The sequence below is a fragment of the Podarcis raffonei genome, chromosome 3, assembly GCF_027172205.1.
Source record: "Podarcis raffonei isolate rPodRaf1 chromosome 3, rPodRaf1.pri, whole genome shotgun sequence".
Taxonomy (NCBI): Eukaryota; Metazoa; Chordata; class Lepidosauria; order Squamata; family Lacertidae; genus Podarcis; species Podarcis raffonei.
The window spans coordinates 23,819,056-23,843,766 of NC_070604.1; the positions used below are offsets into that span (position 1 = coordinate 23,819,056).

The window sequence follows — 24,711 nt, forward strand, 5'->3', positions numbered from 1 at the left end:
AAAAATGTTTAAAACAACCTTCCCAAAAAGACCGGAGGCCTTTTTGTTAGGAATAGTTCAGACAGAGGTTCCCAGGTGTCAGAAAAAAATATGTATGTATGCAACAATGGCGGCTCGAGTTTTCTTGTGTGAGGTCCCAGGCAAGGAGGACTGGCAACTTAAGATGACAGAATATGTAGAACTAGCATGTTTAACATATATAATAAGAGAGCAAAAAGAACAAGTATTCAAAGAGTGGATTTTTATTTGCTGAGTATGTGGGAAATAATTGCACACAGCTGAAAACGCTGGCAGCATTAAGATAAATTCAACAGAGTAACTAATATTTGAGTGATGTAAAATTGGAAAACTGACCAAAATGGTTATAGTAAAATATGCAGGATTGATAGACAAGTAAAATGAACCACGGAAGGGGAAGGAGGGAAGTCTTTGGATACTGGTATTATGTATAATGTTTATTTTGAAATGGAAAATGGAAAACTTAATAAAAAATATTGAGAGAGAGAGAGAGAGAGAGAGAGAGAGAGAGAGAGAACGCTAGGCTAAAGGGAACAACTTAGGATAGATGCCCATGATTGCTTTAGGGCAAAGGGGAAAGGAACTAAGCTCATCCATGTCTTTGGCCTTAAAGCTATCACAGGGGATGGAGTGCCTTGAACTCTGGAAAGGAATGTGGTTTGCACATCTAGGGAATGGAAGGGGTGTGTGTCCTCTGTTGTTTGTTGACCCTTACTGTACAGGTTGAACAATGAACAAATTTATTAACTGGAATAAATTCAGGCCTGCAGCAGGCTTTCTGTTAGTCCAAGAGAAGACAGGGGGAGAGGGAATCTGTGTCCTGGGTCTAAGTATAAAATGCTTCCATATCTAATCTGTTTAGTTAAAACAAAAAAAATTTTTTCCTTCCAGTAGCACCTTAAAGACCAACTAAGTTAGTTCTTGGTATGAGCTTTCGTGTGCATGCACACTTCTTCAGAAGAAGAAGTGTATCTGGAGAAGTGGTATCTGAAGAAGTGTGCATGCACACGAAAGCTCATACCAAGAACTAACTTAGTTGGTCTTTAAGGTGCTACTGGAAGGAAACAAATTTTTTTGTTTTGACTATGGCAGACCAACACGGCTACCTATCTGTAACTGTTTAGTTAAGATATGCTTGGGGCTTTACTGGGCTAGTAAGAGTATTGGCCTAAGAGAAGGGAATCCTTTGCTTCTCTGAATGTGTAAATATGCTTATGCTTGCAAGTGGAGAATCTCAAGTTTGGGGTTAAAAAAAAAGGCTAATGTCCTGTAAATACAGAACTAAGAATGGTAATGTGTAACAGTAACATGTGAGAAGTTCAACTCTAGCTGAAGAAATCTGTTATTCTTTATGTTGCCAGAGCAATTAAAGGTATAATAAATAGAGACACCGTCCAAGAAACATGGCCCCCTTTTTTTAACTATGCCAATGGCCAAATTCAAAACCAACAACTCAATAATATCAGTGGAGGGGTTACGCAAAGTAATATGTTTAAATGTTGAAAGTATGTGTATTTCTAGAGACAATGGATATAACAAACATCATTAGCTGAGCTGTACTGCTGGATATGTGTTTAATAGCTGTATTAAAACCAATACAAATTTTGTTTTTTAAAAAATCAGTTCAGTTACAAGAAAGCTGTTATAGGACTTAGTAGTTCAGTTAGAGCTGCTGCTTTTTATACTGGACGGGACAATTAAAATATTTATTGGCTGGGTATTTAAAATTCTATTGGCAATCATTGCCTCATAATTATAGGTCGATGTGCTGGCAAACGTAGAGATAATTCAAACTCAGCAGTCGGAGAATCCTGACTGAAGTTCGATACAAGGGCAGCCATAGCATAGCTGAGGCTGTGTGTGATCGTTGTGGTATGGTGACAACAAACAAACAAACAAACAAAACAGTATGGCAAATAACAATCCGAACAGGATGCACATTGAAGAGTCAAGCCTTACTATAGGAGCACAGCCTTAGAAAGCAGGCTGTGTGTATAAAGCACTAAAACAACTGAAAAATTGTGACCTATATGAATAATACAAATATGTATTTGCTTTTGGTGCATAATTTATTCCACTTCAACTAGTAATATGGACAGTGGGGGGGTAGAATTATGAAGGGCACTGAAGCCCAACAGCTGGCATTTAAAAAGATTTAATTCCCTAAATTGTACCAGAATTTCAGAGCTGCTTATGTACTATGTTTAAAGAACATTTTACGGAACCAGGGCACTTTGAAGCATAACTTAAAGAACAGGAAATATATCTTACAAAATGCTCAGGGTTCCAGCCACTCCAGTCCATTTCCCCTCTGTTTTCTCTCTACGCCCTACCAAATATTCAGTGGTGTATGTTATATGCATGGACCTCAGGGAGCATGGCTGCCCATTTAATGTAGGCAGGGGGAGGGCTGTCCCTTGTAGCCTTGCAGTGCAACATCCTTTTAACATCCTTTCTATGCAGATAGCAGGAGCATGTGAACCCCTTTGAACAAATGAGCATTGTTTTAGAATGTTAATATAACTATATTGATAAAGCAGTTGTGGTACACATGATTCAACTGGGCTTTTCCGCCTTCTCTTTAATTACATCTGTCCTGTACATTTTGATACTATTTCCACAAAGAAACTAGAGCTGCTCTAAGAGAAAAGGGCTTGGGAATTCTAAGCACATATGCAAACCCAAGCAAAGAAAAACAGCTAATGAGACAAGAGAAATCTGCATGTTCACAGTATCTTTTCAGAAACAACCCAAAAGGTATTATGCAAATGCCTATCTCCTGATTGGCCGGGAACGTCTGTCTGATAAAGCAGAAATATTCTCATTTTATATAGCTTCGAGAAATAAACAACATGTATGCAAATTGGTCTTCAAATAATCTGCACCCGGAATGTAAGAAACTGTTATGTATTAAACAGATGTACATCATTTTCTCGTATTTAAATTGTACAAGTCATTTCTGTTTGAGAAGATCTTCCCTCAACAGCAGCTCTTGTTCTTTTTACTCGGCATAAAAGCTGTTTAGGCATGCAAGAAACCAAGCAGACAAACAGAAAGTAAGTGCATTCCTCAAATCATTCAACCTTTCCAGAACTGAGATTCTAATGTGCACACTCCCCACAAGAAAGATTCAGAATATAGCATAAGTGGTTGCTTCCAGTACTGCCAGTTTATGAATGGAAGGCTTCTTCCATTCCTAGAAGGGACTTGGGTCCAGCAGAGGCTCCTGCAAAAGGAAAAGAGGAGGCAATTTTGACTGCTCCCCCTGCAGTGTCCAATGCTAACTCTTCTGCCATTCTGAAGGGTCCCTCAATCCTCCAAAACAGCTGTAAGTGGAACAAAGAGAAAATGAGGAATCCCATTTCCCTCAGAACAACGTTCAAATGGAACCCAGAGGGCACATCTCGATCCAATGCTGTGGCATGGTACATTGGTCTCACTGCATCAATAAAACATATAACCACTACTTGGCTTAGGTGTGTTAGGTACAGCAGCATAATAAGAGTTAGGGTTCTGCACAATATGTGTTATTTATCCACAAGGAACTTCTCTGAACCCTGCTGTTTGTGTAAGAAGGAAGCATGAGCATGCCTTACATATATATGCATGTATAACATATATACAGTGCTACGTCTACTTATGTTCCACCTCTGTGACGTTACATGAGAGTGCTGGAGGTGAAATAGTTAAACAGGTTACCCAATCAGCACCCGGGGGGTGGAGTCAGAGGGAGTATAAAACCAGCTCTGGGAGGGGCGAAGGGAGGAGTTCGTTGGGAGTTGGGTGGTTGGTTGGAGTGGGAGTGAATTGGGATAGAGTTTGTGGGTAGGTTGAGTTAGTATAGCGAAATAAGCTGAGTCAGGAATAGTTAGGGGCAAGGCAGACAAGTAAATATCTGAGAGGTGGTTTAGTGAGTGAGAGCAGGTAGCAGAAGTTATAGGTCTGGATAGGCACCCCATGATTGTAATTGACCGATACCGTTTATGAAACCACACGCTTGGTAAACTGCAATAAACAAACAAAAGTTTGTGTTCCAATTTAACCCTGACTGGACTCAGTATTGTACCAGGTAGGGCCTGGGTGGTTGCTGGGAGAAATAAAGTGGTGGCACAGGGATCAATAGACAGTGAAAAGTCCGGGGACCCGGTGTGATTGCCACAACATTTGGTTACGTATCCTTTGGGATACATACGCGGCAAACCCAGAAGTATTTTTCCGGGTTTCACTGCACGCGCATGCACAGAAGCGCTCTACACGCCGTGCGCATGCAAAGAAGTGCTAAACCGTGCGAATGCGCAGAAGCAGCATCTCCAGATACGCACACCCCAGGATCTGACCAGAGCTCTGGAACGAATCCCGGGCGCAACCAGAGGTACCACTGTATATCCCATATAATCCCCTTGAAGAAGAATACCTGAAAATTCAATGTAGCTTGGAGGTAAACAATGACGTATCAGGATGCAGAAGACTGGCTGGGTTTTCCATTGGAAACAATGGCAAACAAAAATGAACTGTAACTACAGAAATGTATGAACCAGTTGCAAATTAGCCACTAAACAAATGGAGTAAATAATGTATGAATAAATAAATGTATAAAAAAATTAACTGGACAAAAAAATGGCTTCCACATCTATATACAGCATGGCTCTAAAAACGGCATTCAAATGTTTTGGGAGCAGGGAGTTGTCTATAAAAGAGCTTTCCATCACAAATGAATGACCTCATGGCTTTTTTTGTAGCCTATGTAAATGCCTTTCCTACAAGAGCTTACACGATAAAATCAGTTCAGCAGATATGATTATAATGATGTTGGTTCTTTTTGTGATCATAGCCACGTTGATGATATGCACCATACATGAGAGAGTAACACCATCAATATACTTCAGCTACACTTGATTATGAATCTGTATCTAATTTTCACAAACTTTGTCAGAAACTTATGCGTGATCCCTCACGACATGTCAAGTATAACTAGATGGGGGGAAATCTTGTGTTTACATTTTATGTGATGATACATATTTTGTTAAATTTACCTTTATATTCAATGGCAAATCCTGACATGCCAACGGAAGCATCACTACGAAATGCCAGAAATAGGTTATTACCACTGCTTTCTATTCTTTCAGGTGCCTGCGAGCCTTGAAAACTGCCAATTAGAGGGCTGTTGGAATCTTCTCCTTCATAAATATGCAAAAAATCATAACTGGGTTCCATGTTGAAACTGAAATAGAGAAGCAAGAAATAAATGTCTCTGTTGTTGTTGCTTAAAAAAAAGATAATGGCATCAACATTCCAACTCTACTTCTAAGATTTGTGGTGCACTTTTATAAAGGATTTCTCTCTCCCACATTCTAAAGTATGAACAAATGGTGAAGTCTAACTTATTATACTGCAATTTATTTCAGAATGCCACACTGTTATTTTGTTCACACTCCCCCCACCATTCCTTATTAATACTTATTAGAGAATGTTTTGGCCCTCAGTGTTTTCTGGATAGGCACAAGAAGGTAAAGGGACCCCTGACCGTTAGGTCCAGTTGTGGCCGACTCTGGGGTTGCGGTGATCATCTTGCTTTATTGGCCGAGGGAGCCGGCACACAGCTTCCTGGTCATGTGGCCAGCATGACTAAGACGCTTCTGGCGAACCAGAGCAGCGCACGGAAACGCTGTTTACCTTCCTGCCAGAGCAGTACCTATTTATCTACTTGAACTTGACGTGCTTTCGAACTGCTAGGTTGGCAGGAGCAGGGACCGAGCAACGGGAGGTCACCCCGTCAACTAAAATTCTATATATGCCAACCCAAGCTGCATTTTCATGGGGAAGAATCTGGCATGGAGCCCTTTGCCTCTATATATTTTGCCTGTTCCTTAGATTCCAGTGGCTTAAGGGTGTTTCCTACGTCTTCACAAGTCTTCTCAGAACTCTTTGGGTTCCGTTGATGTTTCATTTGAGGATGATAATGTCACTATCTACTTTAACAGTAGCTTAACTGGAACTATTAACTGATCCCTAGAAAGCAGTTTTAACTAAAGTAATTGGAACTTCTTTTGTAACTCCTTCAAAGTTTAGTAGCTTAAATTACATTTTTTTTTGCATTTATCACCATTCTGTGTCTCTCTGCCATATCCACATACCTACCTACCTATTACCAAACAGGTCCAATAGAATTGTTTACTGGAGTTTAGGGAATCAAGACATTTACTTTACTCAAAAAAATTGTGCAAATTAATCTGTATGAGATGAACTTTAAAGGGAAATTAAGACATTGATCCCAGCACATACCTGGGAGTGCTCAAATCAGGTTTTTAAAATGCAAAACCCACATAGGTCTTCACGAATGCCAGGCTGAATTGCTAAAATATCCCAGCAATGAGCAAACAAAGTTATCTACTGGGCTGTAAAACTGCCACCTGAGTCTCACAATGCCCCGAAACAAAGTTATGGCATCCTGCAGCATTGTTACAAGGGTGGTATTTTGAAGGAAAATGGCGATAACTGGATTATTAAGAAGAGACTGTGACAACTTGTAGCTGTAGCAAAATTACACCACTTTCTTCCATAAGTCGTAACATTACTATTATCATTCCCACCCCTGATCACTGTAATGGTTCCCGTTATTATGGCCTGCAAATGTTGTTGTGGAAGTAGAGGGGCATTTTTGCCTCAGTACCAGAATATTCTGAGTGCAGTAAGTCGCTTGAGAGAGGGAAAAAACTACAAACTAAGCATAGTCCTAACAACAAGGAATAGAAACAGGAGCCCAACACTTTTACGGTAATTGCGATTCCACCCATATTTTTTCTTAATTGACTGATTTGGTATTTTGGGGAGACTCTCCCCAAAGAGCATGGTGCAGGGAGATGCCATACGAAGGCAAGATTCAGTAGAAATTATGAGCAGAATTATCTTCTATGGAATGCTCCTGATCTCATATAATGCTTGGGGTAATATAGTTGTAGCACCAAAAAGGAAATAAAAAGCAGAAAACCCAAAAATGGTAAAAGCCAATATTTATGGTAAAAAGATGCTAGAGTTTGGAAAATATAAAGCAGTCTTTGGGCAAGTAGAGATGAATTTCTCCTGATTTTTTACCTGTATCGAAATATATTTTTAAATGTTATCTCCCCCCCCCCCAATTTGCACTTGGTGGGGGTTATACTTTTTCTGTTGCTTTGAGTAAACTAGTACAGTAATATAGATACTCAACACCTTTAGCATGCGGTGATTACATCCCACATTCACTTTAATTAATTCTTATACCCTGTTAATGAAATTTTCAAAGAAGGGGGAAGGGAGAAGTGCCACAGAACAATCTATTCCCTTGTGTGTATGGAGTGCTGGTTAGAAGAAAGAAATGTACCTTTCTGTAGCTCTTCAGGATCAAATATGACACACACCTCACAATTTAAGAAGGCTGCAGTCAGTCAAGAGTTCTCACACTGACTTCAAAAGGAGATGGACTAAATCACAGATGTATTAATACTGCCCTGTATTAGCAGTAGCAAATCACATTTTGCATCCTTCCTAAGCTGGTGTGCTAGCGGCTCAATTGAAAAATTAAATCACTGCATTGGACGTCCTCACTGTTCTACGGCTTTCACAGTACGGCAGCCCTGTGCAATACTTATTTCCACTTTCTCTGTCAATATATGGATGGTGACATTGTCCTGAAGAAGAAGTATACAGATATCCCCCAGAATACCGTACCAACAGTTTGGGAAGCTCTGTTCTAAGCACACCTTTAAAAAGTATTTACTTGGCAGATGACACTAAGCTCTGATACACAAGTTGTGTATTTAGCACTATTAAAACTAACATATGAAAGTTTTCCCCCACCATACCATAAATCCAACTGTATAAATATACTGCTATAAAGTTACACTGTCTGTGACTAACCAGGAAGGAGACCTCAGGAGGCTCAGTGAAAATGTCAAGTCATTGTACAGTGGTACTAAAAAAGCAAATGTCATGTTAGAGATTATTAGAAAAGGGACCGAACATGGAGCGCAAATACTCATGATGTCTTTATAAATCTATTGCGCAAAGCATTCATAATATTGTGTATTATTCTGTGTATGGCCCTGTCTCAAAAAGAGAGAATGGGGAAACCAAAATAATTAAGGGCACATTCTTTATCAGGAAATACACCAGGGCTTTTTTGTATGGGGGGGGAGGGAAGCAATGATAAAATTTTATAAGATTAGGGGGGGGGGAATGTGAAGAGCTTACGCAGAGAGAAAATGTTGCCCCTCTTTAGAACTTGGGCAATCCAACAACGTTGTCTGGTAGTAGCTTCGGGACGGACAAAATAAAGTAGTTCATCACACAATGCATAATTAAATTATAGAACATACTGCTGCATGATGCCATGATGGACATTATCTTAGTGGATAGCTTAGTTTATCAGCAACTATTAAGGGGAACCTTTTCCCCTCTGAATACCAGCTACTAGGGGAAACAGCAGAGAAGGCAGGTGAGTTTAATAAAACCTAGTTTCCAGCCCTTACCTCCTCTCCCTCTCCATTTTAGTCAAACCATGGTCCCCTGTGGCCTTCTAAGGATAGTAGCTAAGAGAGCCATCACAAAAAAAAGTAAAGCAGCAAGGCCCCCTCCAGCACCCCTGTAATTTTAGCATTGGGACTCATAGAATCGAAGAGTTAGAAGGGACCCTAAGGGTCATCTAGACTCAGGAGCTTTAATGCCCTTCTGGCAGGCATTTGCTCACTGTTGGAAGCAAAACTAGATGCCCCCCACAGAGCTTCTCTTAAGTTCTTATTTGCTTCTACATCTTCCTGTAGCACCGACACAGAATGTTCTAAATGAAGGCTGTAAGGCATTGCTTGGGGGGGAAAGTAATTAGAAATGCTATGAAGTGATAAATGATGTGATTTTTTGAATGTGACATTTAAATAAATACATGCTGTAAAAAATAAAAAAAGCATGGCTCTAGAAATGGTACCTTTTGAATATCAAGGCAATGACAAAATCAGGGTTTACTTTTATTCTCCAGTCACACTCCTTCCCAGGAGGATACGGCTGCGGGTAGTTTGGTGATAAAATAACACCTGCCGGGCCTGTGAGGTTTCCACCACATGCAGCTGTCACAGAACACAGAGGAGAGGAAAGCAAAATTGATCACAATGGTCACACTAAGCACTGGCAATTGTCAAAGTAAGTTGAGACCTTATACATTTGATTATTTCTTTCTAGCATCTTATTTTTTAGCTAATTGCTATTCAATAATCCAAGAGCAAGAAGAACTAAGAACATATAGGAATGTGTGTGTTTGCAATGTGTTTCCATATGCATACATGTACTATGTGCATACAGTATATCACTATCCAATACTACCCTTCCCTTCCCCCAGATATGTACACCATGTGCAAGTCAAAACAGTATAACAGGGACAAAGATTCTAGCCTAGTCCACTATTGGACTAGGTTTTGCAAGGTACACACTGTTAGAAGTTGTTGTTGTTGTTTTAAAAAGTTAAATGCTCTCTGCATGTATGAAGCATCTACCACCTTATTCTGATACAAGAGGGGTAGCCAACCCACAAACCATAGGCTGGCTATGGCTCACCGAGCCACAGAAAGTGGCCCGCAAAGCCACAGGAAGTGGCCCGCCAGCCCCCACAGCTTTATCCCCCGTTCTCAGTACTGTGGTTCTCGGGACTCCAATTGAGAGATAAAGCCCTCTGCTTGTTCAGTAGAGATCACTACCTAAAGGTCAGCCAGAGGGCTTCATTTCCCAATCCTAGCACTGACCACCACCCTGCTAAAATTAGGAGATAATGAGCTATGTCTGCTATTTAGAGATAAAGAGTAAAAGGCAGCATCCTCAACACTGGGGAGGATTGCAAACACTGCCTTTCTCTCTCCACAGCTACAGAGGAACTGTGTGCAGGTCTGCAGCCAAAATCTGCCATTATAATACTGTAGAGATGAAACACAACAAAGCAAATAACAACAAAGCATTAATAAATCAGCTGCAAAATAATAGGAGAAAGATAAGATAAGACAGAAGCAGCAACATGGTCATTTCACATCCAGGTTCCTAAAACCTGATGGAAGAGAAAAGGAACATCTGTAAAATATGTCACGTATCAGGAGCAGGGGTTGGGGTAGCAAAGACGTATGAAAGGAGAGATTTTGCTTATTAAAGTAGGTCAAAGTATGAAAAACTGTTAAGGCCTTTGAAGTGTGACAAGTACGGATAAATAGCAAAGGTATTCGAGATTTATTTAAAATTGCATCCTGGTCTAACCAGGAATTCTTCTCTGGGAAGTGAATTCCATAATTTGGGTTCCAGGAACGAAAACGTTGTATTTTGGGTAAGTGCAAAACAACCCCAAACCATAGTCACACAATCCTATGTAAGGAAGGCCTCTTGAGAAGGTATTAATAATGTGTCTGGCTATTCCTCTAACAAATTCCTTCAGCAGTGCAGAGCTTCTGCATAAAGAAACATTCAAAATTGAGGATTTGTCTATATTCTCGTCTTTCTTTAGACAAAAGAAAGCCAATAAAATCACTTAACTTGATTAAAAAAAGATGCCTCCCAATCCAAGTATCCAGGCAGACACTAACAGGAAAAAACAATTCTGTGCTGGCAGGTAGGCAACTAAATCTGCAATCATGCACTTGAAATTAGGGGTCTTGTTAACAGTGGTACTGAACACCTATAATTCTCATTGTAGTAACAATAGTAATCAGCCCAGGCGGTTATTTTGTTTAAAAATAGATCACGCTAACAAAATAGCTCTTTTGTAAGTTATTACTCTAGTGAAGACTCAAAATTTTTCCACATCTTCTGATGACTCAGCCTGAGGTAAAATACAGAGCTGCTCTCAGAGAAGTTATAAAATGTGAACGCAGCAAAAAAGTGAAATAAAAAATTAAACAAACATGAATGTCTGTTTGACAACAGTCAGAATGCTAAAAAGAAGAGCTATTAAATCTCAGCTACCCTAGTATACAAGAGTAATTCTTTGTGAGTATTTTAAATGTTCTATTTTATCCTGCCTTTATAGAACCTTTGAGGCTTGAAGTACTGCTATGTTTAGTATAATGAACATTTTAAACTGCATAATCCTCAAGGTCATCCTTCTTAGTAAAATATACTTATGGTACATCGCCATAATGACTCTCCTAAATGAACTATTTGCATCAAAAACAAACAACAAACAAAGGAAAACTAAATAGGCTAATCAGTCGGCTTTACATCCCTTGTCTAAAGGTTGAACTAGAGATGACATTGCTTCCACTGGCTCCAATGGCTTTTTCCCTTGAAATGCAAATAGCAGCTTCAGAGTGATGACAGAAAGAGAGAGAATGCATTCTGTCTCCAGGCCCACAGTCCTGTGGCTTTCCTTTGGCTATTTAAGTAACAGAATTGTGAGTGTTAATTACATTCACACCGCTGACTTCACATCTCTTTGGCTCTAAGTATTACTTCTTCCTGATACACTAGCAAGTCTGGCCTTTCCTCTTCATTTCTACAACCGAAAATTTAGTTCGCACTCAAGATTAAGTAGAAGGGGGCTGCTATGTTAGCATTTCAGTGGGGGTGGGGGGAGGCTGCTGCTTGGAGGGGCAAAGGAACAGAGAGGTCAGCATGGTGTAAACAAACCAGCAGGATTGCTGGATTGGCTCCGCTAGTGCTTTTGCACCGCGTTGACCTCCCTGATTCCAGGTTTCTCCCTTTCCCAGTAAGGAGGTACAGTGACTCCACCCCACCAGAAAAGCCATGTCTGTGATTAAGGCAAACCAAATTGCTGCTCCTAGGGGTTATAAAGTGAATTTCCAACAGTTCGCCATGACAAAGCTCCTGCTTTTTCAAACTACCCTGCAAAACTGTGAAACTCCTTCAAGTATGTTTCTCACAGAAAATGGTCCAAGGTTGAACTCATCCTATTCAGGATTCATAGAAGAGGTAGATGATTTGGAATACCATGCAAAGGCAGAACATTACTGTTGTTTTTTTCCAGCTAGTTATCTGTTTGGGCAGTACCACATGGCACATGCGCTAATGTTATAGCGCATGGGAACAATTACATTACAAACAGTGGTGAAAGTTTATCTTGATCTAGGCCACAGAAGATTAACAATTGGGCCCAAGTGTTTAAGGACACAAAAAGTAATCTATTTTCAGTCTAAGCCACCACAGCCACGACTGCTGCATTAAGTGTTACACCACCCTGAATGACCCAGTTTGAATATCAGAATGCAGTGGTATCTTAGATTAAAACCTTAAAAAGAACCTAACATTCCATCTCAATACCTATACATGTAGGTGCATCAGGTTGCCAAAAGAACCGATTATTCAGCTGCACACAAGTAATTTTATCCTGCCCTTGGAGCTGATACCCTGGGTCGCACTGGAAGGTGATGGCATCCCCAGGTTCTCTGCTGTCTCCATATCTGCTGCCATTCTGAGGAGTTCCAGGATCATTACAGGTTGATGCAACTGACGCTGCAAATAAAAATAAGAAAACCAAAGTTTCAGATACATATTATGAATATTTCAAAGCCTTACATTTCACTACATGTTTTGTAACAGAAACATTTCTTTGTTATTTGTGTGTTATGTCAGGAAAGTTGTGTATATGACTGCTTCTGTAGGAAATTGCCCCCTGTGATGGATCATGTTCCAATTTCCTTCCAATTTCCTCCGGGAAGGGTAATGATGGCAGGTTAGAAAATAACATTAGGGTTTACATTTTCTGTACAACTAGCCTACCAAAATCATTCTTATTCCCTTTAATACTTCAGCTGTCAGTCATCTAAACTTCACCACCATTTCTCGGAATAGAACAAACAGAATAATACACCTAATGTTCTTTGGTTTTATGAATGTATTAAAGAAGAAAATATACCCAAAGTAAAAAATAAAACCAAATGACATTTCAAAATTCATTCATTCATTTATTAATCACATGGAAATTAAATCATTTTGCTGGGAATATTGCATACCATGACTTCAATTTAAGTCAAAATCTGAAACACAGATTTTAATACTTGCATCCAAATTTCCCAATAATAGGAATGGTTATAAGTACAGTTACCCAAACATGCTTACAAGCTCTCTTCAGATTTTCCTGGTCAATGTGGAAGGTCTGAGGGGGGGAGGGAAAGGTCTGAAGAGAGAATCAGGAGCCAACAAAAGTCACTAAGTCACAGTCATATTTCTCTTGTATATCAAAAGCCTTCTGTGGATAAAATGAACTTTGGTGTCTGTAGAATGCAAAATCTGTATCCAAATCACCTCTGAGTATTTTACCTGCTAGATATGTTTATTCCCCCTCCCTTTTCTAAACTGACTATTTTCAAATCAGACAGAAAGTTGTTAATGCATGTTATTATTATTAATACTAATAAAATAAAAGAAATAATGGAGCAACAATATTCAAGCATAGTTAAAGAAAAGTTCTCTACCACAAGCTTCATAAACTATCATGTAACTAGTCACCAGAAATGAGTGATTCAAATGAACATGTTAGCCAAGAGCAGATCCCCTCTCCCTTTGAAGTACCAAGAATTATTACTCTTGGGCTGAACTGAAAAAATGAGGATGGTGGCATCCCTAACTACGGCTTCTCTCAAGGCTCAGTCACTGTACCTCTTTGCAAGATGGTGACCATCCCTGTCAGATGCCTGGGGAAATGGGTCAAAATTTCCCCAGCTGGCTAAAATAGTGGTGATACTGCAGAGAAGAACTGGGCTATGAATAAAAAGGTAGCAGGAAGACTAGAACAGGGACTCTTTAATATCATATTCCCAGCAATCCAAATAATGGAAACGTAACTGGTTTGGAGTTCAGTTGCCGAATGAGCACAGACAATCCTTTATTTCCCCAGCAGGGCTTAGAGCTGCTGCAAACATTATGTCACCATAGGGAGAGGTGTTCCTTCACTGAATTCCCATCATGTGGCCCTGCTCATCTATTTGAATTCACCACATAAGTCGGAGAGATAACATCACTAAGTCTTCTTGCCATAGCAAGTCACTGTCATTGGCATGGATTGCGCAAAAATAAATTCACAACATGATGGTTCTGATACTCATACTTAGTCTTGGTCTTGGTCTGTTGGTGCAGACTCCTCCAGCCAGCACCACATGGAGTTCTCCTCACTTCCTCATTCTTGTTCTCAGAACACATTGCCCCCCCCCAAAAAAAAAACCCCTCTGTGCCACATCATGCCCACACTGCCCTGGTAAACTCTCCTCAGTTACTTGTAGGGTCTTTTATCTTGTAGATGGCTTAATGGCAGGGCCATCACTTTCCTATGTCCTTTTGTCTAGCGGAAAATAAGCTCAGACTGTCAGCTATGATTAAACCCCAGCACTCAAGAATCTAGAGGGGGAAATTGGCACTCACGGATCTTGGGGGGGGGTCCTCTTCCCCCACTAACTTGTAAGAATATCCTTAAATGTAATGAGTGCTTTCTTACTTCTCTGTTCAGATTGTAGGGTATTAAGTATCTACTGTAGGCATTTCACAGTTCATTACAAACTCACCAACATATTCCTCCATGATTGCCATTATCCTATAAAGGTAAAGGTAAAGGTACCCCTGACCATCAGCTCCAGTCGTGACCGACTCTAGGGTTGCGCGCTCATCTCGCTCAAGAGGCCGGGAGCCGGCGCTTGTCCGCAGACAGCTTCCGGGTTACGTGGCCAGCGTGACTAAGCCGCTCCTGGCGAACCAGTGCAGCACACGAAAACGCCGTTTACCTTCCCGCCGGAGAGCGGTCCCTATTTATGTACTTGCACTGTGAGGTGCTTTCGAACTGCTAGGTTGACAGGAGCTGGGACCGAACAACAGGAGCTCACCCCGTCGCGGGGATTCGAACTGCCGACCTTCTGATTGGCAAGTCCTAGGCTCTGTGGTTTAACCCACAGTGCCACCCGCGTCCCCCATTATCCTATAGTAATGGCATATACGGTATCTGAAGAAGTGTGCATGCACACGAAAGCTTATACCCAGATCAAACTTAGTTGGTCTCTAAGGTGCGTCAGACCAACATGACTACCTACCTGAATCTATTATCCTATAGTATTAGGGCAGTTGCCATGTTCAGTCATCAGAGTGAGAGTTAATGCTAAACTTTCAGGTTTAACACAACAAAAGTGGCAGAGCACTTCCTTTGCATACAAAAAAGCCCTGGTCAAATCCGGGGCATCTCTTGGGGAAACCCCATGTCTGAAACCATAGAGAGCAACAGATTACATGTAATTTGTGCTTTAGTTCACAGAGACCTTGGAAAGGGAGGCTTTCCCTTCCATCCTGCCACAACTGAAATGCTAATACAAATGAGGCTACTCAAGAGGGAATACTAATATTACTTTCATTCAAAACAAATGCCATTCACAGAAAAAATCATTTTGAAAATATCTCACAGCAGCCTGGCAAGAGCACACAGCATAGCCTGCCACAGTCATGATCCACGTCCCTACATCTCGTCAAGCAGTCAGCGGGAATCCAACAAGGCAGACGCAGAGACAGATGCTGCTGCTGAAACAGTCTTTTTGCCAGACTATGTCCTGTGGCTCTTGAAACTGACAAATGTGCTCAATGTGCAGCCAGTGATGCTTAAGATCATCCTAGAGGAGTGAGGAGAGGCAGCGACATACTCAGCGACAGCAGTGGCTGGCTCCCAAATTGCTAATCCAATCAAAAGAATTTGTTAATTTGCTTTGTTTACCCTTTTCGCTCAGCTTCCATGTCCCTTAATGAATGTCTTTAAGTAGGAACATGGCTCTCTTTCTGACCAGTTGGTTAGCTGATATGATCATTATCATCTGAAGCCCCATTCCCCCAGGTGGGCTGCACACTTCTGTCTACTCTTCTTATCAAGCTTCACATTATAGTGCCTGGTGATAATGTTGCCATTATAAGATCTGGGCCATTACAGACTCTTGAGCAGGTGTAGCATTTCTCTTCTGATGACTATTAAGTGATGTGTGGTTATGGGCCATCCCAATCTCTGCCGAGCGGTCCAGGATTCCAGGGGTCTTGGCATTTAACCAGGGTTCGTGTTTGGAATGAGACATAGTGGAGACCGTAGTGTCTTTAAGATATATAGTTTTATTTACACATGTGCACACCCAAGCCATTATGGAAGAAGTGCAGAACCTTATACCCTATGAGTGTCTGCTGTTGCTTCTCCCATAGCTTCAGCAAGATTGAATCCAGAGTGGTAACCAGCCCATGTCCCTGGTCTTCCACTTCCTTCATGCTCTTTCCAAAAAGCTCCTGCAAAAAGACACTATATTCATGGGGTGACATCACACCCCCTGTAACCCTGGCAACCTCCCCCTTCCTACTATTTTGTCCCTGCCCGCTACTCAGGGCCAGGGGAAGGACAGCATTTGTAGTGTCAATTGCTCTAAATGACCTGGTCTTGTTTGTATTTTTGCACTGTTAATTTCAATGTCTGTTACCTTCCTTCTCTAAACACTGATTTAAAACCCAACACCCAGGAATCTAGGGGGAGGCAGGGCACCCAGAAACCTGGAGAAAGCAGGGACTCTACAAATCCATAACAGTATTTTGGCATATAGGTGCTAACCAAAGATACAGTAAGTAAGCCATTGGGCTCTTGATCTGAGGTAGCGAGTATTTATGGATTGCATTTATATTAACAGACACAGATACAACTGAAAACATAAAAATAGAGAACGAGAAGCAGAGAGCAGACTGGCTGGGTTCATAATGTAGTTATTGTGTCTCTACATGAGTGGGAAGCACCTGCTGTCCTCAGAGGAAGTAGTGTTGCTATTCTTCTAGAAGCCCACCCTGGATTAATGGATTCACAGCAACTCCTGGTCAGTAGTCCATACCTTTTTTTAGGTAAGGTACTGGAGAAAGTCATGGCACAGCAGTTGCAGGCATTCCTGGAGAGTACTGATTATCTAGACTGAAAGGAACTAGCCAGGGATATAAATTAAGAGCAACCTAGTGTGGGGAGCTACAGAGAGCACCAACGGACAAGGTGTGTTAAGCAGATATGCAAGTTCAGCAGCAGGACAAGGAGGTCAGGGCATGCCACTCTGCCCCTCGTTTCCATGATCTAAAGAAAACCTCAAACCCCCAATTAAGTAAATTAAACTACAGCATTTACTGACATGTTCTGCATTTTGTATATTTGCATTTCCAGCGCCCTGTATTTCGATGTTTTGAATGTTTGCTGTAAGCTGCTTTGGGCCCAGCTCATTGTGGAAAAGCAGCATACTGTATATAAGTAAGCTCAATCAATCCAAAACAATGGTGCAGGTAGAATTCCAGTAGGGATGTGGAGACTCCCCTGCGTTTCACACTGTCTGTCACATGTACAGCTATCTACCTGTTGAACAGATTTCTGATGTGCAATAAGCTCCAGGTTCTCTGGGAACAAGTATTTTCCCCCATTAGGTCAAGATGGCAGACTTGGAAAAGCTAATAGGAATAGGGAGGTTGACGATTGAGATCTAGATACACCTCACTTCCAGGATAATAACTCCTTGCTGTCAGGGAGAATGAAGGACGAGGGCGAAAAAACATTGTTCTGAGGATTCTTGGGGTGGGGTGGGGATGAACAGTTACCCTACCATGCTAATGATACTTCCCCGGAGGCTGGAGGGATCCTGGTAGTGGGTGATTACTGACTGAGTGGTTGGTCTCCAGCTCTAGGCACAGCACACAAGGACATCATCAATCTTCTGGCCTGGCAGTTGCACTGACAGTAGTCCTGGTTGACTAACCACCCACCAAGGCTGTTAGGAGCCGTTTCACACGACTGATTGTGTTAAGACTTGCCTGCAGCCTTCAATAGTACAGCTCATTAACTGCTGCCAACTCCACGGACCTAACACAATTCATGGGACTGCTCCAGCTTGGTTGATTCTTTCTAGAACGGTTTAGGCATATCAAGCGTTTAGTGCTCAGCCAACAAAGGCAATCCATCTAAGCCAACAGCTAACCACTTTAACACCAGGGAGGGTTAACTGAAATAAAGCAGATTTAAATCATCAAGGAAACAGGTCATTTTAGACAAAGTTTCCCATTGATACTTCAGACAAGTTTTGCATCTCTCTGATTTTTCATGCTTCCTTCTGTTTTCTTTTACCTATACAGGGGATGTTTTATAATATTTCCATATCAGATCTCTCTTACAAATAGGACCCATAATGGTTTGTGTAGTTAAGGATGGGAATGTAGGAACATGCATACTGAATACTGTTGCTCCGTTCTGCTTTACTCTATCTCAGCTCTACCCTCACAAAAATGAAAGTACGGGAGGAAATCATAATAACTGATAGGCAGACGTAAGGTCTCATGGAAGTATTCCATTAATGAGACATAACAATGCAAGGATTTCTTCTTGCTCAACTGGTTTTTGTTTTTGTTTTTTACACCTCTCTTCTCTCCAGGCACACCCTGCCTGCTCCCTAAATCTGCTGCAGAAGATTGGGGAAACTCCAAGACAGATTTAGTGGGTGTGCAGGGTGAGAAGTAGGTGGAGAAATCTGTGCAGTGACAATTTATTTAAAAGTAACACTTTGAAGAAGAAACTTATGCATCTGAGGAAGGAGAGGGGAGGGCAAAACATTTATGCTACAGCGTAAAGAAAAATAGTATATGAGTCAACTTTAAGATGTTCCAAAAGAAATGGAGAAGTTTGCTTTCATTTCTTTTTAAGTATTGGACCATCACTGCTGTGAGTCCCTCCTTGCCTTGCAGGTCTTTTCCCACCTGGCCAGGGATGGCAGGTCCCTGACCGACTCCAGCTACAAAAGCTGAGGCTGCTGAACAGAATCGTGGGCCGAGGGGGTTTTGTTGCAGGGATTAGGTTGTTGCTGTTATTTTTCTAAATTTTTATTTTGTACCCTATTATAAATATGGAAATTTGATCAATTTGGTTGTGTACTTTTTGATGGTTTGTTTATTGTCTGTGACTACTTCTGTTATGGGACGCGGGTGGCGCTGTGGGTTAAACCACAGAGCCTAGGACTTGCCTATCAGAAGGTCGGTGGTTCGAATCCCCACGACAGGGTGAGCTCCCGTTGCTTGGTCCCCACTCCTGCCAACCTAGCAGTTCAAAAGCACGTCAAAGTACAAGTAGATAAATAGGTACTGCTCCGGCGTAAACAGCGTTTCCGTGCGCTGCTCTGGTTCACCAGAAGCGGCTTAGTCATGCTGGCCACATGACCCGGAAGCTGTACACCGGCTCCCTTGGTCAATAAAGTGAGATGAGCGCCACAACCCCAGAGTCGGCCACGACTGGACCTAATGGTCAGGGGTCCCTTTACCTTACCTTACTTCTGTTATGTTTGCAGTTATGTATATTTTTTATATGTTGTGAGCTGCCTTGAACATGGTTTTAACTTTGTAAAGGCAGCATGCGAATAAAATAACTGATTGTTTGAGGTTATTTTTTTTAATTTAATATAATTTCCCTTTCCTGCTAGCTCCCCGCTCCTTCCGCCACCACTTCCTTTCCACTGAAGTAGGCAGAAGAAGAATGAATTGTTCATTCATTTCAATAACATGGTGCAACTCTCACAATCGCTAAGAAAATTACGGTCAAGCATTAATTTTCTAAACTAGGCTCCTCAGAACACAGGGGAGAGAGGCTGTTCCTATGGCCTGGCCTCTTTCTCATCAGTAAACTATGGGTTATATCTAATGGTGGAGTGCTTGAACAGAACAGGCTTCCACTCCACTCCTCTCCTCCTCCTCCTCCTCTTGAAGCCTTTCCCCATGCCCTCAAAATCTATTTCCAGAGAGAGCTTGAGGGATTGTTGAGGGGCTAAAGGGGGGGAGAGAGGAAGGGGAAATCCCACTGCATGAGCAGAAATCACCTGCTTTGTCCCTCCTATGTACCATGTGTGCTTAATCATTATAACTGCAGATCTATTGTAATTCTCTAGATGTGTGAACTTCAAGAACAATTGTATTGTACTAATCAATAAAGCCTGCTTCGCAAAAAGAAATAACTAGGGGTAGACATATCTGACAATTTTGGTTACTCTCAGGTTCCCAATTTTCCAATCTTAGGTTAATTTCTCTGCACTTCTGCCTCAGTTTGAAAGCACTTTTTAAAAAAATACTCATGAAAATTTGTCAGCATTTGAGTCTGCATTTATCCTAAAGTATACATTTTTGCAAGCAGTTTGACCTAATGTAATGCATTTTTATGTTGTTTTGTACATGTTATTTGGTTAGAGAACTGCACTGTAAAATTCAGAGAAGCACAAATATTAAGGGGTGTTCAGTTTACGTATTGTTTGGAAAAGTGTGAATTAGGTCAGTTCACATTAAAGGCAAACTGAACCTAATTTCTTACCTTTACTGAACTGTAATAAACAATTATGATTTCTGGGTATGTTCCTCCCACTCCACAATTACTCAAGATCTGATGTTTCGTTTCAACCCAGGAGCAAGGTAAATGGAAACAGAGAAGGAACCATACATTCACCTACTGTTTCCTAAACCACTCCGATTAACTGTCTGCGTCTATGAGTATCAAATGCCTTGGTATAATTAAGATGCTATATGGCATAATTGTAGAGAGCATAAATGACTGAAAAACATTTTTAGCAATCTGATGCTAATATTTCTTTTCTTTTCTTTTGCTGATTGTCATAAATGCCATCATCAGCAAATAATCTACTTTGTTAGAAATGTTGGGAAGTAGGGTAAGTGTTTTGTTTTGCATTTTGTTGTATTATGCTTGATTATTTTGACAGTTTTAACTGTATCTAACATCTTATTATATTATTTATTGTTGTCATCTGCCCCAACATGAGTGGTGATGAAGGGCAGCAAATAATATAATAAATAAACAGGGATGCAGAGGTCAGCATACTCTAAGTCTGCTAATTAATTAATCTGATCTTGGATACTCTTAAGGTCAGAGGTCTACTGTGGCTAAAGGAAATGGGTTATTCAGTTAACAGGCATTTCATTCTCTACCTTCTTACACATACCAGTACTTCTCTGAGATGTTTAGTTAGGAACCCCAGTTTCTAATAACTAGTTTAAATATATTTAACCCTGCAAAGTAAAGGTCAGGGATGCACACTGAACTCCATTTTCTATCCTTTTATGCATGATTAAATGGTAATTAAGTTTTAATGAAAAGTGTTAGGCTGATTACAATTAACATAATCACACCAGTCAGTTCATGTCCTCGTGGTGTTTTACATGCTGTGCTGAGCTGGTGAGACAATGGACTTTTGATGGGGTCCAAACATTTTGCGAGCAAAATACATTTGCATTCATCCAATTAATCATCTACATCAGCATACTTATTAAAGCAGGGGTGTGTGTGTTGGAAACTTATGTATAGAAATCTGTAGCATAAATTTATGCCCATAAAAATTAATCTTTGAAAAATGGTAAACATCTGCAACCAAGCTGTAAGCCATGAAGATTACTCATAAGGGCAAAATTAAGAGCCATTTTGTGTTACTGTAGCTGTATAGGAAGAACAATGTCATGACTTTTTTCCACACTGCTTTGGTACAGATGACCAAACCATGTGGTCGGAGCCAATGACATCCAGTCCTCAATTATGCCACTATGGTAACATATAAATAAGCATTACCTCTCAAAAAAGTGACTATTTTTACTTCAAAACTCCCAAGGGATCCTATGAAAAGCTTGTCAGAGCTCTGATAATTCTGCAGTTCAAAATGCAATCAAGTTCTGATTGGGCATGTCTACACACACACACACACACCCCACTACCACCACCGGCAGATCACTCAAGAATCCTTTGCCAATAGATCCTTTGCTAAAATGCACAGCTGCTAGGCAAAGGAACAATTTAAACAGCAAAGCTGGGGGGATAAGAAGGTCCAAGCTGTATTTCCCCTAGCAATTGTGACCCAACCCAAACATTTTTCTTTCCTCATACTGGACAAGACTGGCATTGTTTTTAATTAGCAAGTCTATTTTGGCTGAATATGAGGCCAGTATGTGCAGCAATGCCAACGCCAGACAATTCATGGATCGCAGTGTCATGCAGAGATTCTGGTGCTACTGATCAGGACCGGATTTAGGTTTGATGAGGCCCCTAAGCTACTGAAGATAATGGGGCCCTTTATATGTCTACCTGTCTTTTGTCAACAACAAATTGTCGCTGTTTTTTTGTGTTGAATATATGCTATATGGTAATTTATGGACCTAATAGGTATCTAAAGCCATTTGCACAGGCAGAATGTAGGCACCCTATATATAGAAATGAGCAAACCAGTGATATTTTAGGGAGCAGGCTAGCAGTCGGGGCCCATTACTCATAGGAGCCTATACCACACAAAACACTCTTGCTGTATGTAGGTTTTATTTTATTTGTTTTTTATCTTATATTTTGGAAATGTACATCCAGGGTTTTTTTCCCCTTTAAATTTTTTTGGGGGCCCCAAGAGAGTGGAGTCCTAAGCTATAGCTTGTTTAGCTTATACGTAAATCCGGCACTGCTACTGATGAATTACTGCAGCAGCTCAAGAGCCACTTTCTAATGGTTTTATTTTGTGTCGCTCTGGAAATGTTTGAAAGGCCAAAACCATGTGGACAAGGTCAACTGCGTGAGTCCTTTCCCCTCCCTTTCTTGACTAGGTAAAAAAATGAGAGAGAGATCCCACCCACATTTCCAGCCTTTCACATGTTGCCACAGTAGCATGGGATGAGCGCTGCCAGAAACAACTCCCATGCCGCTGCGGTCATCAGTGAAATGGTTCAGTGTATGAGGGAACAATGGAATGGAAGCAGTGGTTTCTTATTCTACACAGCTTGCTTCCCTTTAAGAATGAAATGTTTATGTTTCAAGTAAATGCCTTATTCGATGTTGTCAAGGGACTGCCATCGGAACAGGGGAGGGAGGCAGGGATGCCCTTGGGATACAGGAAGCCTCCTACACTTCTGAGGAGCAGTTCTTCTTCCAGCAAGGGGAAAAGCCACACCTCCAGTGGAGAAGAGAGGGAAGGGGCCAGCCAAACAAGGAGAGGGCTCGGAAGATGCTGCTGAGAGCCCAAGCGCCTCATGTAACCCGGCTGGCCAAGAGGTAAACATGCCAATTCCATCACCCAGCTTGCGCAGGGGGTGAAACACAAGGAGGGGAGGCGGAGATTTGGGGTGTCTAAGTTCTTATGTTGGGGGAGAAGCCGAAAGGGGCCACTCCCAGATTCTGCAAGTGACTAAGACGGACATGAACTCTGTGTATCTGCACTGTAAATAGCTTGCACAATAAAACCTGTAAAAGACAGGTTGGAGTCCTGCCTGGTTACTCACGAGCAACCACCACCCAGCATCTGACAGATGTGAAATGCAGCAATTTGCACAGCAAAGTTTTTCAGGCAGAATCTGAACTGAGACACCCCTGTATATTACAACATATGTTAAAATTGTTTCATTTGAATACAAAATTGAAATATGCTATTTGTCAAGAAGCATAAAGTAGAATATTTGGGGGAACTGTTTGTTTATATTTCTAGCAGATGTCAGCTAATTCAGCATACAGTCAACAGATTTTGGGTTCTTACCAGACTGAAACTCGTTTTCAAAATGGCGTACCAGACCACGCTATTAGCAACAAAAACAAGAAAGGCCAAAACTTGATTTTACTCAAGGACTAAACAAATTCACCTACTTGAAAACTGGATAGAAAATCCTGATTTGCTGATGAAGAAGTCACTGTCAAATTGCAAAGTCAAGGAGTTGAAAGTACTATAAATATCTTCAGGAAGAGCTGAGCCACTCCACTCTTTCAGTAGAATACTGCTTTCAACAGGACCATCCCACACTTTGAGTATGTCATGAGCCACCTCAGTGTCAAAAACAATAAAATGCAGACTGCAAATGAAAGAAGAATGTGAGACATTTGTCATTCATGACTACCTTTGGTGCTAAATAAAAAGGGCAGATTAAGGAACGACAGGCATGTAACAACACATAATTAACCATGATTAAATCCATTAATCTGAATGAACGTAAGTGTGAATCTTCTTTGTTTCATTGTGGTTATAATAATTAACATGAAGCTACAAATTATGTCCAGAAAAAAAGGAAGAAAACCTGGTTTATCAGCATTCTTCTTTGGTTAGTTGCAGACATATCTGGGGTACATGTATGCAAACTCCACAACACATGACCTTTTATTTGGAACACTTCCTGAACTGATTGACAATCCTCAAGATGTGGATGCCACCAGACATATCCCAATAACACTGACTTACACAGTGGCAGACCTTGGCACCGTGTGTGACACCAAAATTTGTCGCCTCCCCTCTCCCCTACCATTATACATTGTAGTTGTAGCACCCCCAACAGTGCTACAACTATTAGCTGCACACTGCATCAGTTTCATTTCTCTTCCAGATTAAACAAGCTGGTAGCATCAATTAGCTCTCCCCCTCCCTCGCCCAAAAAAATCTCCTTTATTCCAAAACTTATTTTATACCCAGAAATAAAGTGTTTCAAAGGACTGAATTAATTTGAAGAAAAAGAAAACCAACATACATGTAGGAATTCATTTCTAAGTGCCTTGCCGCCACAACCCCTCCTTTAAATTCAGAAGCATTACTTGACATTGGACATTCACAGTTCAAAATGAATTACTGAAGGAATGTCTTATTTCTGAGCATATAATCAACAAACTTAAGCACAAAATAATATAAAATAAATTTTAAAGGGCAGAAATGACCCAAA

At 41.0% G+C, this 24,711-nt stretch overlaps 1 protein-coding gene across 2 annotated transcripts in view; it reads right to left on the reverse strand.

Moving 5' to 3' along the window:
• CSMD1 (CUB and Sushi multiple domains 1) overlaps positions 1-24,711 on the reverse strand; it is a 949,519-nt gene that overhangs the window by 143,407 nt on the left and 781,401 nt on the right. For both annotated transcript variants that reach the window (XM_053380819.1, XM_053380818.1), the window contains exons 26-29: positions 23,654-23,856; positions 12,301-12,492; positions 8,978-9,116; positions 5,052-5,239 (exon numbers count right to left, since the gene is read on the reverse strand). In XM_053380819.1, coding sequence (XP_053236794.1) covers positions 5,052-5,239; positions 8,978-9,116; positions 12,301-12,492; positions 23,654-23,856 — 722 coding nt within the window. The remainder of the gene's footprint in view (positions 1-5,051; positions 5,240-8,977; positions 9,117-12,300; positions 12,493-23,653; positions 23,857-24,711) is intronic.